This window comes from Castanea sativa, chromosome 2, assembly GCF_040712315.1.
Source record: "Castanea sativa cultivar Marrone di Chiusa Pesio chromosome 2, ASM4071231v1".
In the NCBI taxonomy this organism is placed as follows: Eukaryota; Viridiplantae; Streptophyta; class Magnoliopsida; order Fagales; family Fagaceae; genus Castanea; species Castanea sativa.
The window spans coordinates 48,769,946-48,786,618 of NC_134014.1; the positions used below are offsets into that span (position 1 = coordinate 48,769,946).

Consider the following 16,673-nt stretch of genomic DNA (forward strand, 5'->3'; position numbering starts at 1 on the left):
GGCACAAATTTTAGGCTGAACTATCCTGCCCGCTATCTTTATATGTTATAATGGACTAATCTTCTAATACTTTTGTTTTCAAATGTTATATAACAAACCTACTTACATTCACAGAATATAGGTACATCCATTCCAATAGCTTGCTAAATTTCACGCACATACATCTGAAGCTCATTAGAGCAGGATAAGCAAATCCAGGTTGATCCATTTATTCTATTTTTGTAGAAATGCTATTAAGTAGGGGGTATCTTAAAACAAGTTTGAGTTGATGCTGCAACCATTTGCTTCATGGTAACCCCAGCATTGCACATATTAGCAATTGCTCGCATGTGTTGCGTCCCATATTTTGATAATGATCCACAATATTTCTCATATGTACTTACCTGCAGCATGAAAATGGTAAAAATATTAACATCAAAATCATGAGGTTAGCAATTTAGCTACACATGAAACTTGAAAGAAGGAATCAAGGACCTACAAGCATCTTAAAACAATTCCAATCGTCCACAATAGGTTGCCCACTTGGCCGAACAGTCTCCAACACTTTTGAGCTATTACCATTTCCAAACAAAAGCTCTCCAATATGATTTATACTGTAGTCCACATGCTTCCTTAAAGAGATCTCATCATTTAGTTTCTTTTGAGCTTTAAGCTTTTCATGAGAGCCTGCAGGTGCTTTATTGTACTGAGAAAAAAAAAATGAAAGTGACTTTTAAGGTCAAGAAAGTATGATTATTACTTTGTTAAAAGAAAAAAAGAGACATATAACTTAAAGAACCTATGAGAAAGTAGTTGTAACAAATGATTGAAAGACGAAAAACCTTGTGCCAAAAATGAAGGAGATTCGCGTCACGTTGGTTAACAACCCTCAGAGTTGATGGTGAAGAGGGATTTTCAACAAAAGTATAGTTCTCATTTGCAGGATTTGTACCCATGTAATAGTAGAGGCATTCATTACTTTGTTTTTTGTTTCCATATTGCATTACATGTGAACTGCGATCTGAAACACCTGCTACTGTTCTCCTTTGAACCTGTAATTGCATCCACAGGATTTTGGTTGAATTGATGATTGGTCAAAGACACAGACATAGCAATAGAGGGTCCAACAAGAAGATCTAGAAATCCTTTTAGGAAAACTCTTTAGTTTCTTTTTTCAATTTACAAAAAGATTCAATTTATCATTACTTAAAAACAGTCTACAATACATAATTGACCTATTTTAAGATTCAACTATGACATTTTTAATATAAGGTTTTGTAAAACATTTACAAGAGGAAGTAATCTTTTACCGCTTCATATTGCTTCTGCAAAGTTTCCTGGCGCAAATCATGTTTGTCACTGCTCCAAAATTTTGAGTTCGAAAAATTAGCCACATAGCGAGAAAAAAAAAAGTGTCGGGTTTAATATAAAATCATTAGAACTAATGTATTTTTGTTTTGAGATAATATTTTCAGTAAGGTTATTAGAGTAAATGACTTTAATAATGATACAAAATATTGCATACCTATCCTCCAACCAGGAAATACTATATAAGTCTCCCAAACATGTGTCATATTTCTCAACGGCTTCATAATCCTCTGGACAATATGCTGCAAAACTATCCTCACTTGCATTTGATGCTGTAGTTGCATATATGTTCAAATTATTTGGAAGAAGTCCCTCAAAAATACTCCCAGACTCACAAGCTTCAATGTAAAATACCTATAATTTTTCATGTTAGTATAAAACCATATTAAGTAATTGAACCCCAAAAAAGATTAATACTACTAAACAAGCTAAATATTGCAAATTAATCATTTTTGAAGGGATCACGATGAGTCGATAACTTACCATGCTTTTGTAAGATTTTGCTGCATGCTTCTTCTTCAACACATTGTTAAGATCTTTGGCATAAATATATTCACCATTCGGCATCGCTAACAAAAAGTATGATGAACTCAATTATCTTAGTATTTGATAATAAAAACCTTCACATTATTGTATTGTAACTAGTTGAAAATTTACTATTGTATTATTCAATCCAACTTTTGGTATTTAAAGTAAAATTACTAACCTAGAACCCCAGGACCTCCATGGTCAGTATAATATATGAAAATATGGTCATTTGGTCCGCTATTCACAACCTTACCACTACCACCAGTGAGGGCATTTTTGTTTCCAAGAATAACAGCATAAAAGTTTTTTACATTTACATGGTCTTTTGTATAATCCTACAAGAAGAAATATAAATTAAACTCATATAATTAAGTATTGTTAAATGTTAATGGATGTTATAACAAGCTCATAATTGAAATTGTATAACTATAGCAGAAAAGACCTTGGGCACTCCTTGATAAACATCACCACCATTTGGTTTGTTGATAATCACACCAGGTCTGGGGTTGTTTTCATCGAATGCAATATCATCATACATGAACACAATGATATTTTCATCTTTTAACCCACCTTTCTTCAATATTTGATATGCATGACATACATCAGCCTGCATTTCCAAAAATTCAATTTTAAAACTACTGAGTTCTTTTTGCTAATGAACAAAAAACTTTACTTATATGTTCAAACAAGTACAAATAATTTTGTCAAATCTATACCTGATGTCTATAATTATCGTAACCCATTGATCCGGCAACTAGAACCGCCCATCTCTTTCCACTGAGATTGGTGTTACAACCAGCATTTTTTATAGTATCACCATGAATGAAATCCAGTACTTCTGATGGTAATTTGGATGCGTCTGTGATAGGCACAATCAAACATGAAAGTGCAAGAAGTACTATAAATGCACCATGCCCAGAACAAATCATTGTGGTTTAGACAACCTGTAAAGGAGCATGTTTAGAAGCTGATAATTAAATAGAAGCTGTGATAATTATTGTCTATGTGATAGTAGATTGGTACTTAGTCATTAAAAAAAAAAAAGGAGAGAGAGAGAGAACTAGTTGATTGATATGAAGCTGGGTAAATAATTCTTGCAAAAAGATGACATTTTATAGAACTTTTATAGTCTTACGTCTTAATTAATTATAACAAGATGAATGAAAAAGATTAAATGTTCTTAGTACAATGAAACTTTTTTTTTCAAAAACACTGATAAACATTTTTAGTCAAACCAAAGTACAAAGAATCACGATTTAATGAATAAGTGATCAATAGTGTCGTGCACATATATACAAATAATAATTTTTTTTTAAGAGTTCTATAACATATATATATATATATATATGTATATATATATATATATATAGAGAGAGAGAGAGAGGTTTAAGTTACACATTTTTTACATCATAAATTTCTTAGAGATCTAACGGTTAAAAAAAACACCATTAAATGATATTATTTTCCATCTTATTACCTAATTAATACTAGCATTCTCTCTCTCCTTATTTATTTCTTTCCACCAAATAATATTCTCTTCAACACAATCTAACAAAAAAAAATTGAAAAATAATCTCATTTCCATTGATTTCAAAAAACTACCCAAAACAAGAGTCAGCAAATGACTTTGAACTTGCTCCTTAAAATAAATAAATAAACTTTAAAAAAAACTTCAAATCTGAGCCTATCATACACTAAACAATCAAACATCCCATTTCATCAAAAAACAATTGAAAGGTAGACCTATATAGTCTCTTACAAATAATAATATAATAATTGGAAAAAATAAATACGTATATGTTTTGAATCCAAGTGACTCATACGTTTCCAAGGGTAGGTGTTTGTGTTTGTATCGTCGGCGAAAAATACAAAATACAATAAGATTCATACAATCTCTTACAAAAATAATAATTGGAAAATTAATTAAGGAGTCTTGTAAAATAAAAGAAAAAAATTGTCCGTATTTGTTAGCTTTGAACAGATTTCAATTAAACAAAGTTCCTAGAGGACAAGCAAAAAAGATTAATAAAATATAATTCACTCCAACTAGAATATTGACCCGCTATATATTTCCTTAGCAGTTAAGTTTAAGCTTGGTCACTTACTAAAAAAACTTTTAAGCATTCCCATCCGATTTGATTGTTTAGTGTGTGATAGGCTCAGATTTTGAAGTTTTTTTGAAGTTCCTTTATTTATTTATTTTAAGGAGAAAATTGAATGTCATTTGACTCTTGTTATGGGTAGTTTTGTGAAATCAATGATTAAGAGATTATTTTTTAATTTTTTTGTTAGATTGTGTTGAAGAAAATATTATATATATGGTGGAAATCAATAAATAAGGAGAGAGAGAGGAAGAAAGAAAGAATGCTAGTATTAATTAGGCAAAAAGGTGGAAACCAATAGCATTTAATGAGAATTTTTTAACCGTTCGATTTCTTAGAAATCTACTGTACAAAAAGGTGTAAATTTATAAGAGTTACACTAAGTGTAACTTGAACACATTTTACTAGGTGTAATTTGAACACATCTCATTTATTTAATGAGATTTATAACATATATTGATAATGCACATAAATTTTTCTCAAGCCAAAATCTATCTTCTTCTTTTTTCCAAGTCATTTTTAATAAAGTTGTACAACACAAATAACTTTTATAGTTAAAATGAGAAGTAGTTTACTTTTCAAGAGATAATTGCCTGATTAACTATTTCAAGGTAAAATTAGAGATTGGACAATAAACACGTTTTAACAACTAATATGAAGTTTCAAATACCAAAGCTCCTCTTTTTCTGAGTAAAGCAACAATACCAAAAATTAGAGGATTTTATTTTAAAAATTATGTGTTTTTGTCCCTCTAAATTTACAGGAAACTTATGGACAATTTTTAAGTACGGATAAGTGAAAATATTCACATTTCAAGACTGGGAATTCATATATGTTCCTCCAATTTTAGTAGATAGATGTTTACTTCCATATTTCTGTGGGAATATATGATTTTCAAGTAAATTTCTCTATCAACTATAATAAGAATAACAATAAATATTAGCTTATTTGTGGATATTTATAAATTTGCTACAATCTCTAGAAATTTACTAAACAAATAGTGCAATATGTACTACATCACTAATAATGTCTTTTACAAGCTATATCTTTTTTAATATTTCGATTTTTTTTTTGAGAGAATCTAATATTGTTATTCGGAGTAGTCTGTTCAGCTTTATGATTTTGGGAGATTTAAAAACTTCATTTTTTTTTTATATAAGTGCATCTTGTAATTTCACCTCAAAAGATGCAACGCAAAACGTGTAAAATCACAACGATGGGGCTATTAAATATGATTTTAAAATCTCACTAGACGCCAAAATATATGTTTACGAAAAGCTATTTACAATGAAAATTTATTAACAACTGATTTTTATCTAAAAAAAAGAGATGTATATGAAGTTTTTTTTTTTTTTTTTTTTTGAGACACAGATGTATATGCAGATTGAAATTCATCTGAATATTGAAGCTAAGGAAGCTAACTTTCCCTACCCTTTCCTTTTTCTTTCCCTTCCCTCTCTCTTTTCCTTTTTCTTCCCTTCCCCTAATTACAACCAAACAAAGTGTACAATTCTTTTTTTTTTTTTTTTTGATAAGACAAAGTGTACAATTCATGATAGAATGCATTAACACCTTCTTGTCTTGACCGTCTTTCATTAAGATTCTTTGATTTTTTTTTTCTTCATTTTTTTCTAAAATTGATTTTTCTTTTTTTGAGTGGACTATATATATCTATTCAATCTCCCTCTAAATACTACTAGAAAATAAATACTAGTATCATAAAGTACACCCACGTGATGAATAAGTTTTAAGCTTCTTTTACTTCACGTATTAAAAAAAAAATCATATTTCGGTGCCATTAAATGAAAAATAACCTTCTCAAAAAAAAAAAATGAAAATTTTTTTTTTTCGATAAATAAAAACTATAACTTTGGTGGTGTGACAATGGCTTGACTGCTTTCACCACTGAATCTTTCATGACAAAGGAGATATATTTGTCATGTCAACTACAAGATCGTTTTGGAAAGAATAAGCCTCCTTATCAATAACAAGATTAAATTATTGAATAATATAATAATAAAATAATGTAGAAAATAAATTTTGAAATTGATTGACCACATGGCATGCATGATATTCTTGGTCAATAAAACAATAGCACATCATGTGATTAGAAAAAAATAAATAATAAATATAAACTTAAGCAAATCTCAATAGAATACTATCAAAAACAAAGGAAATATTAGTCTAAGTTACCCTTTTTAAATATTAGAGCACCTCAAAATTCTGTTTAAGTATAAAGATAAACAATATACTTGGCTATCTAAAGAATTAATCCAACTCAATAGAGGCAATTAAAAAAGAAAGAAAAGGAAATCATTAAGACTCTCTAATTTAAAATTAGAAAGAAACATGCATAATTAAAAGAAGGAAGGATTGTGAAGAATATCTAAATAAGGACTAGAGGAAATTAAAGAAAAGGAAAATAATCAAAATATACTAGTACTTACCAAAGGACTTGCATGCACAGAACCCTCAAGAGGAATGAATTCACTCAAAACTCTTTAACACAAAGGCAATCTTATAATTAACTCATTAAGACAAACATATTAATAGAGTATGAAGATACCCAATGGATGGTTTAGATTCAATCTTCGATATAGGCAAAGAAATGATGGTACGTTACGGCACTAAGTGCTTTGTATCTGTATATACAGATCTTTTTAAACAAAATTGGAAGGTTTGTCATAAGCCATTTACATATTAAGTATTCAAAGTTTCAAAAAAATGATGATATCTTTTAAATGCGTTTCATCTATTATTCCTCTTCAATCATTTCATAGATTCCTCTTCAATAATTTCTTCTAGAAAAGGGAACAAAAAAAAAAAAAAAACCCAAAGAAATCTCATAAACGTGACGTATACAAATATCTTTGACTGAGTTGGCCAGGCTTAAGTGCTTCACATTCTTAATTATTTTGGTGCTTTGAATTTTTTTAGATTCTAAGAATATTTAACTAAATTGCATAAGACCTAAAGTCCTAAGTGCTTCACATTCTTAATTTAATATGCACCCAATATTGCACTACTTGCATTGTGTGTGATAATATTGCCACCAAGCTTATCAAGTGCTTGACTATAGTCAAGGTGGTTGGGCAATGAGGCACTGATTTGTTAATTTTTTTTAAAGAGATAGTTTCAACCTATGACGTCCACTTCTAATAATTGCTTTTGTTAAGTTAGTTTAATATCAAAAAGAAATTGTTGAATTAGTTGTGATTAAGGCAAACAACTGATTTATATATATAATTGGGGTCTTCCAATATTATCAACAAACTCAAGATCAATAATTAAAAAAAAATCCACTAGTCTTTTTACTTTTATTTTTTTGGTGCTTTTTCTCTTAGTTATACATAACAAGTTTGCTTCTGATATATATATATTCTCTCACAAATTCCATGCCAAAAACATAACTCTCACGAGTTTCATGCCAAAAAATATAGCCGTTTCAAACACATTATACACTGAAATAAACAAAAACATTAGTCATATAGCGGTCTAAGGTTTGCTAACTGTCTTCTCACAAAAAAAAAAATCCTGCTAAGTGGCACAATTTTTTTATATTTAATTTTTCCTTCCAACTCATTAAAATTGAAACTTTATGTTTATATTGTCTAAATTAATTGTATTGTTCCCATAAAATAATTAAATTGTCATGTATTGAGGGTAAATGAATTGATTTTTCATGAATGAATTACCTATAAACAGTACACTAATTATTTATATACAAATAATTTATATTATATGGTTAATTTTATAAAATTTATATAAGAATAACTGTTATCAAAAGGAAAAAAATAATTGATTTGGAATATAAATTATTTCCCATGCCCTTTTTGGCAAAAATTGAAACAAAAATAGTATCAAAAGGCAAAAGCAGATTTAATAACACATACAATAAAAAATCTAAAAAATTATTTTATTGCTCAAATTGGTTGAAATGATTAAATATTTGAGAATTTGATATAATAATATGTTTATATTTTTAAAATATATTAATTTAACAATTTGCATTTCCTAATCCTTTTAATGAGATTATATATATATATATATATATATATATATATAAGTATATATAAAATATGAAAATTGAGATAATCCTAAAATGGTATGTTAAAATACATTGATACTAAAATATTCTATTTCAATAAACAAACTGAAATGATCATCAAAATAGAATTACAAAAGAACCTTCTCTCCTCTCTCCGTGTGTGTATTAAAAATACTTAGTATTCTCAAAAGAAAAAACGGTGAGTTAATTCCACATTGGAAAATGAGTGTGAGTTAGAGGAGTTTAAAGTTTGTACTGTGTATCAAAGAATTAGCCTTTTTAGATATACACCACTAAAAGTTTCTTAAAAAAAAACTTTTTCATCTCTTTCTGTTTATATGTGTTAAAAATACTTAGTATTCTTAAAAAAAAATTACAACTTTGATGGAGACAAATTGCCTTGGCTTTTGTGCAATAAAACCATGTATGTTTTATTTTTAATAGGTAGATAGTGGAAGAGCATGAGTATAAGGTGGAGTTTTAACCACTTATATAGAACGTTACAAATCATGTCATTATGGTTGGACTATGACTTGAATTCAACTAATGTATTATTTACTCAAAAATAATTATATTTCTAAACTAGTTTTTCATACTTTAATTATTCCGTGAAAACACACACACACACACAAACACATGTAAACTTTTCACATTGAACAAATTAACAAAATCCTCCTTGAAAACGCCACCACCAGACTAAACCTCGCCATCCATTTATGTGTAAAATAACACACTCCTCCTTGCCAATGGTGTCAGACATGGTTAAAAAGTAAATTTTACGAATAAGAAAAATGCAAATGATCATTACTTTACGATGGTATTGGGACAAATATTTAATTTACATAAATATAATATTTATTACATGTGGTAAATACTATAATCATTACTTTATTTAGATACTAGTGTTTTGCTCGTGCGAAGCACGAGTTTAGTCAAGAATCATCTATAATTGAAGTATTGAATAAATATTGTAAATTAATAAAATAATATCTTAAATATAGAATAAAATGTAAAGTTACAAACGGCACGCGTCTACTACCACAAAACCTTACATTCATAATACTTGAATACACAAAATCTCAATACTGATAATATGTACCTCAAATCACATATATTTTAAAATACTTTTCTATAATAGTTTAGCATTTTAATAATGAAAAAATAGTAAAAAACTAAATTCATAATAAACGGATTAGATAAAGAATTTGAATTATAACTAGAAATTATGGATAAATTAATAATAAAGAGATTAGATATAGAATTTGGATTATAATCAAATTAAAAAATTTATCAACTTAGAAATTAGAGGAGAAGAAGATAAGAACAAAAAAAAAATGTATAAATTTTTAAAAATCTAAAAAAATTATGTAATTTAATAAAACTACTTGACGCAACCACGACTTTTAAACCTAACTTTTATTATATAATATATGATATGATGATGTTGTAAAAGATTATATAAGATATATGTCACTAACACAGTCATAATAAATCAATTCCTTAGAAAAAGACAAATGCCGGCTTATTGATATCCAAGTCATGATAATTGCCTCGAGCCACAAGGAACAACTCACGTGTATACGTCGAAACAAGAACACATGAAAGTCACGTGAATAATCGCAATCTCATCTTGCATGGAACTAATGGAGTGAAAGGCGCACATGATAAGCATGTGAGTTAGAGGAGTTACTTAGAGACAGTTTCTGGAGGAATATTAGTTAGGATTTGTGGGGAAAAGAGCAGTTGCAACACAACACGCTAGAAGGAACAACTTTAACCGTCAAAGTTCCATATATAAATAGAAAAGCACTTTCTCACCCAAGACACGCACAATCATCTATCAAAACCACAGACATTGCATCAAATTCACCTCACATGAATTAGACTTCGTAGCTTAGGCTTTTTGTAATTTAGGCATTGTAATCTCGTTATTACTATCAATAAAGTTTCTCTAATTTTCAAGTTCTTTTAGTTAACTTGTGATTTCACAAAGAAGATCTATTAAATCAGGCTATGCCGAACTCATTCCTCTTTCTTTTTTTTTTGAGAAACAAGACAATGCTTTTTTATTAATCAACAGAATCTTCTGTCATCAGCTACAAGAGTTTGGACATCACCGGGGATGCCATCAGACCAATAGTGTGGACAAGGGGAATATTTGGCTAGTTTTGCTAATTTATCAGCAACTGCATTCCCCTGTCTTTTTACATGTGAAAAAGAGAATGAGACAAAATTCAAAGCTAGAGCTCTAATGTCCTCAACAATGTGACCAAAGGGGCTTAGGCTACTTGAGTCTGAGTTAATAGCGTTAATGATTGTTGCAGAATCACCTTCAATTTCCACTTCATCAACGCTGAGTTCCAGAGCAAAGGAAATTGCTTTTCTGCAGGCTATAGCCTCTACATCATCCACTGCTGAAGGGAGGTTTATTCTGTCCGAGAGTGCACCAATGAGTTGGCCACATGAATTTCTTATCACCACACCAATACCTGCCATCTGCAAGTCCTGAAATACAGCACCGTCGAAGTTTATTTTACAATAAGGACTCCGTGGTGGCTTCCAATGTATAGGGACTGAGTTTGGCATCTGCACTGGTGCATCTGAATTTGCTGTCGTTTTTTGGTCTTGTGCAGATTGGTATTCCTTGAAACGATCAAGCATATCTCCATAAATCCTATTATATGGTATGCAGGTAGTCTTCAACCTGGTAGCATTTCTATTGTGCCATATACTCCATGCTACATACGCAAATCGCTCCGCAAGGAAGTGTTCGTTATTGTTTGCAATCCCAATCCATAAATCTCGAAAATCCACGAACTGCACAGCAAGCTGATTCCTGAGGCATGGTTCTTCCCACCAAACTTCTTTAAGCACTTGGCAGCCACACAATGAGTGAACAACATCCTCTACACCATTAGGACAAAGTTCACAGGTGGCATTTCGAGTTATTTTCCTGTTAAACAGATTTTTCTTTGTGGGAAGGGATTCGCAGCATGCTCGCTAAATAAAATGTTTAATTTTATTTGTAACTCCCAATTCCCAAATGTGTTTCCAGAAACTGCTGTGAGCTGACGGATTTGATGGACCTGTGGTAGTAGTTCCAGAGAGCAATTTATAAGCACTCTTAGTCGAATACTTCCCAGATTTTGTGCCTGACCAGATGAGTGTGTCAGGGACCTGCCTTGAGCTTAGAGGGATCCCAAGGATGGCTCGAGCCTCGTGTGGAAGGAAATCAGATAGCACCCGTTCTTCATCCCAGCAGCGGCCATCTTCATCAATGATTGCACATACCAGAGCAGTGTTGAGCAGATTTTTCTGTGGCGATATAACTCTGCTTGAAAACTTATCAGGTAGCCATTTATCACCACGGATATAAACCTGCCTTCCATCTCCAATACGCCAAATTGAACCCTTTTTGATCACTTCCCTTGCCTTAAGGATACTTTGCCAGGCGTAGGATCCGGAGAGCTTCACTTGGTTGTCTAAAATAGAGCAATTGGGAAAGAACTTGGCTTTGAACATTTTATAGAGCAGGGAGTAAGTGTTATGGAGGAGGCGCCAAACCTGTTTCCCCAATAAGGCAAGGTTGAAATTTTCAATATCTCTAAACCCCAAACTCCCTTGAGATTTTGGTAAGCAGAGCTTGTTCCACGCTACTTAGGGAGTTTTTCTAGCCTCCCCTTTGTAACCCCACCAAAACTTGCGGATCAAAGATTCAATGTCTTTACAAAGGCTTTTGGGGAGTTTGAAGCACCCCATAGTGAAGGAAGGCATTGCTTGTAGGACTGATTTGATGAGGACTTCACGACCGGCTTGGGACAACAGTTTTTCTTTCCACCCCTTGATTTTACTCCAAATTCTCTCCCTAATGTAGCTGAAACTTTGTTTCCTTGCTCGCCCCACAAAGGATGGGAGACCCAAATATTTTTCATATTGAGAAACTGTCAAAACTCCAAGCAAATCTAAGATTTTGTTGTGTGTTGCTCTGTGTTTGTGCTAAAGAACAACTGAGTTTTGCCGCGATTTATCTGCTGCTCGGAAGCTTGTTCATATGTGGCAAGAATGTCCAACACTGTTTGACAGTCCTTATCATTTGCTTGGCAAAATAACAAAGTGTCGTCAGCGAAGAATAAATGAGAGACCTTCGGCCCTTCCTTGCATAAGGACACTCCATGCAATTTCCCACTAGTAGAGGTCTCCTTGGCGGAGACCTCTACTAGGGTGGATCAATCCGCGTGGTTCACCATTCACCAAAATGGAAAAAGAAACAGTTCGAATGCAACAATTTATGAGGGAGATCCATTTGTTATCAAAACCCAAACGTTCCATGATTTTTTCTAGGAAATTCCACTCAACCCTGTCATAGGCTTTACTCATGTCTAATTTCAAAGCCATTAACCCAGACTTGCCATTTCTTTTATTTTTGAGGTGATATAAGGTTTCAAAGGCAATGAGAATGTTATCAGATATAAGGCGTTCGGACATGAAGGCACTTTGGGTTTCGGATACAAGTTTGGGAATGATTTTCTTTAGGTAGTTTGCAATTGTTTTTTATATAATTTTATATACGACATTGCAAAGACTAATGGGGCGAAATTCTCTAGGGTTTGTTGGAGATTTCATTTTAGGGATGAGGGAGATAAATGTATGATTTATATTGGGAGGCATGACACCAGTATTCAAAACAGATAAAGCTACTTTAGTTACATCTTTCCCAACTATACTCTAATATGATTTAAAAAAGATTGGGGGCATACCGTCAGGTCCCGGTGCTGTCAGAGGCTTCATTTGTTTAAGGGATTGTTCCACCTCAAGAGCAGAGAAAGGCTGCGTCAATTCTGCATTCATTTGATCTGTGACTTTTGGCTCAATTCCTTGTAGAATTGAATCGAAACTGGCAGTAGGTGTAGCTTGGAACAAATTGCAGAAATGCCCCACAAAGGCCTCGCCGATTCCTTGTTCTTCCTCAATGGTTGCACCATTGTCTAACACCAGTTTGGAGATGTAATTTTTCCTGTTTCTCTAAGTTGCACGGCTATGAAAATAGCTAGTATTCATGTCCCCTGCCTTAAGCCAATCCACCCTTGCTCTCTGGTGCCATAAGCAATCTTCTTTAACCATCAAGTCATAAACTTCACCTCGAAGAATTCTGACATGATCATGATTCGTTTCAGCCATGGACAGTGCTTTGGCTTGAGCTAGTAGTTTCTTCTTTTTTTGCAACAGACGACAGATGTTTCCAAAAGATAGTTTACTCCAAGTCTGAAGAAAAGACCGGCATGAATCTACTTTCCTCACTAAACTTTCCATCGGATTGTTTAAGGATGTCCCATTCCAAGCATTTTTTATCACACCTTCACAACTCTCATCTTTCATCCATACTGCCTCAAACCGGAATGGTCTCCCCTTTTTATAAAATCTGACATTTTCATCATCTGAACAAACCCATAAGGGACAATGATCTGACAGAGAACCTGAAATGTGATCGACTCTGACTGTAGGAAATAATTGAGTCTAAGCCGTTGTAGCTACTCCCTTGTCCAACCTGATCCAAGTTACCTCACCATCAAATTGATTATTACACCATGTAAAAGGAGAGCCCACATACCCTAAATCACGTAAACTGCAGAAGTCAAGAGCTGCTCTAAAGTTTGTCATTTGTCTTTCCCTACGTAGTGACCCACCTAATTTTTCTTCCGCCTTGACGATTTCGTTGAAGTCTCCCAAACAGAGCCATGGAAGGTCCATTTTGAGGCATAAGTGCTTAAGTAGTGCCCAAGAGTGTTCCCGGTTGGCTGTTACCGAATTTTTGTAAAAACCGGTGAACTGCCAGACGTCATCCACTCCCGGGTTGACTACTGCGTCTATGTGCGAAGGCGAAGAATCAAGAATGTGAAGATCAGTCCCGTTCTTCCAAAAAAGAGCTGGGCCGCCCCCTGTGTTGTGTCGTGGGACAATGTGCACATTATCCATATGCAGTTTAGAACGAAGATTCTTGAGAGAGCTATCTTTTGATCTGGTTTCCATAAGAAAAATTATTGAAGGAGAGTATTTGTTCACCATCTCGGTGAGTTCGAGAACTGCACGTGGTCTCCCTAATCCACGGCAGTTCCAACTTATGCAATTCATAGCGATCGGCGGGGTTGATCAACAGCCACTACCGTTGAGATAGAAACAAGAGCTTCATCGTTGCATAGTACTTGCTGCTTTAAGGGTTGAAGGTCTTTGGGTTGCGTTGCCTCTCTTTTGTCTTCAACATCTAACATAATAGTTTCACTAGGTCTCTCTTTTGTGTCACGGGCCCTCCTAACCCAAGTGGTTTTGAGTGACTTTGGGCCAAGGGAATTCTCTGGCTTGACAGTGGGCTTTATGTCCATAGGAGGCCCAGTACCAACAAGTTAAGGTTGGGCCAATGATACATACTGTTCGACCTATTTTCCAAGCACACCTGCCTTTTCCCGCTTTAATTCTTTTGCTTTACTGTTGTTTAATGACTCCATTATGGCGTTAGGCGTTATCACCTCGGACTGGGATGGAATGGAGCCATCACTTCCTTCATTTACTCCAACTGTTTCCTGAAAATCCGTAACGGATTGGTGAGCCTTAGTACTTTCCTTTTTTGAAACTAGCGGTTCCGTGATAGGAGGAGCCGCCGTTGGTTGCTTGGGGATAGCAAGAGATTTCTTTGCCGGAATAATGTCGGACTGGTGTTCGTGTGTATGAGTAGGAGGCTGTGCCGATTTGAAACTTTTTTGCTTGAATCCTGGGATAGTAATGGATGTCTTCCTAGTAGAAAAATCAACTTCAGCCCTTATCCATTCACCGTAGGTTTTCAGAGATCCCTTACTACGAAGCCATCTTTTGCAGTCGCGGTCATCGTGAGAAACCATCCCACACCAATAACAAAAATTTGGTAGACGCTCATATTTTAAAGCTGCCCATCCGATGAATTTACCTTCAGACCAGACTTTGCGGACTCTACTTAGGGGTTGGGAAATGTCAACCTTAACACGGACCCTTAAATAATTTCCTTTGCCACCTTCCTCTTCCGAGTCAGTCATTTGTAGGAGAGTACCCAATGACCTTCCAATGGTATCTCGCGTTACCGAGTTAAGGCACTGGATTGGTAAATCATGAATTTGAATCCAAAAAGCAGAGAAACGAAACGCTAAAGCCGAGATAGATACGTTCTCAACCACCCTTTCAAACACCACTAAGTGCTTGTCGTAAGTCCATGGTTCGTGTTTAATGACTCTGGCCAGGTCACATTCATCTTCGAAAATAAAAAACAGCTTATTGTCTCCCATGTCTTTGAGGTGAACATCCTTTTCCGATCTCCACAGTGGGCGAAAAGTATGGGCCACCGATTCGACATTGACCAGTCGTTTCGTAAAGAACTTAGCAGCAAGTATGAAAAGTTTGTGGGAGATCTTTTTTGGCGCATGAAACTCCGGTTTCTTCAACATCAGATAGTGAGAACTTCTTCCATAAACTTTCAATGAACTCCATTGGCTGTGAATAGAAAAAGAGGATTAGGAACAAATAGTGAGAAGGAAAGGATTTGGAGCAGATAGTGAGAAGGAAAGAGCCCTACTAACCGTTTGAGGCAAGACATCAACATACATGCTTATTAAAGACTTATAGAAAAATTGATATTGTTTGTATCACATCCATGAAAAATAAAAGAAGACTTATTAGTTCTAAATTCCTTCAAAGTTACTATGACTTTTGAGTGAAGTTTATAGTTTGTTTTTGTATTAGAACTTATTCTCCTCTCTCTTGTGTGTGTGTGTTTGTTTTTCAAACAAAAAAAATTGGATTATTACAGAATTCAACATCTTTTATAATTAAAAAATATTGAATAATCCGAATTGCATTGTTTAATCAATGTGATAATATTAGGAATATTTAAGGCCCGTTTGTTAACGTTATTCTAGTAAAGTTGTTTAAATATTGTGAAAATACATGTAGGTGAAAAAATATTGTGGAAATATGTGTTGTGTTATTTAAACAATGAAAATTGTTGTTTAAACAACACAACCAAACTGACATTTACTTTCTTAATCAATTTTTTAATCAAGAAAAAAAAAGAGCTCAAAATGCTGGAAGAGAATATTACTACCTAGTTGAGAGGGCATATCCACTCCACAAGCTCCAAGTGTACAAAAATCCAAAAAAGAGAAGCTTCTAAAATTACGCAGTTAACAATTATAAAAGAGTAGTTCTGGTGCCACAACTTGACACATGAGCAAGTTGTGGTTGGTGGTAGAGTGATGGTGAGTTCATGTAGAGACACCCTCCACCAACCACATCTTGTCACATGGGCGAATTGTGGCGTCAGGTTTATTCATTATAAAAACAAAATACGTAAATGCATTTTTAGTCCCTACATTTTAATTTTATTACTTTTAATCCTTAAACCAATTGATACGTGTTACTTTTGTCCTTTTTGTCAGTCAACCGACGAAAATATCTGAGGTGGCTAATGGAAGAATTAAAATATTATAAAAAATGTGATGAGAATCAACAAGCATTCAAGGATCCATTGCATGTTCCAGTTGGGCCTATTACAAGAGCAAGATCCAAGAAGATCAAAGAAGCACTTAATGGGCTGATTCAAGAGATTTGGGTTGATTCTAACGCAGGAC

The 16,673-nt window shown here is 33.4% G+C and overlaps 1 protein-coding gene across 1 annotated transcript; it reads right to left on the reverse strand.

The window, feature by feature from the left end:
• Positions 1-56: 56 nt before the first annotated feature.
• On the reverse strand, positions 57-6,561 carry LOC142625632 (vacuolar-processing enzyme alpha-isozyme-like). The gene is made up of 10 exons (XM_075799296.1): positions 6,425-6,561; positions 2,592-2,819; positions 2,318-2,482; positions 2,054-2,210; positions 1,831-1,916; positions 1,505-1,701; positions 1,290-1,338; positions 822-1,031; positions 479-685; positions 57-383 (listed from the first exon to the last, which is right to left on the reverse strand). The coding sequence occupies exons 2-10, from the start codon at positions 2,802-2,804 to the stop codon at positions 234-236; spliced, it is 1,434 nt and encodes a 477-aa protein (XP_075655411.1). The 5' UTR covers positions 2,805-2,819; positions 6,425-6,561; the 3' UTR covers positions 57-233.
• Positions 6,562-16,673: the final 10,112 nt, after the last annotated feature.

Bases quoted from the DNA above. Each gene is read 5' to 3' on its own strand.
- LOC142625632 (XM_075799296.1), bottom strand. From the start codon at position 2,804: ATGATTTGTTCTGGGCATGGTGCATTTATAGTACTTCTTGCACTTTCA. The intron at 1,917-2,053 runs GTTAGTAATTTT...ACTTTTTGTTAG, and splicing joins TGGAGGTCCTGGGGTTCTAG to CGATGCCGAATGGTGAATAT. The intron at 1,339-1,504 runs GTATGCAATATT...ATTTTGGAGCAG, and splicing joins ATTTCCTGGTTGGAGGATAG to TGACAAACATGATTTGCGCC.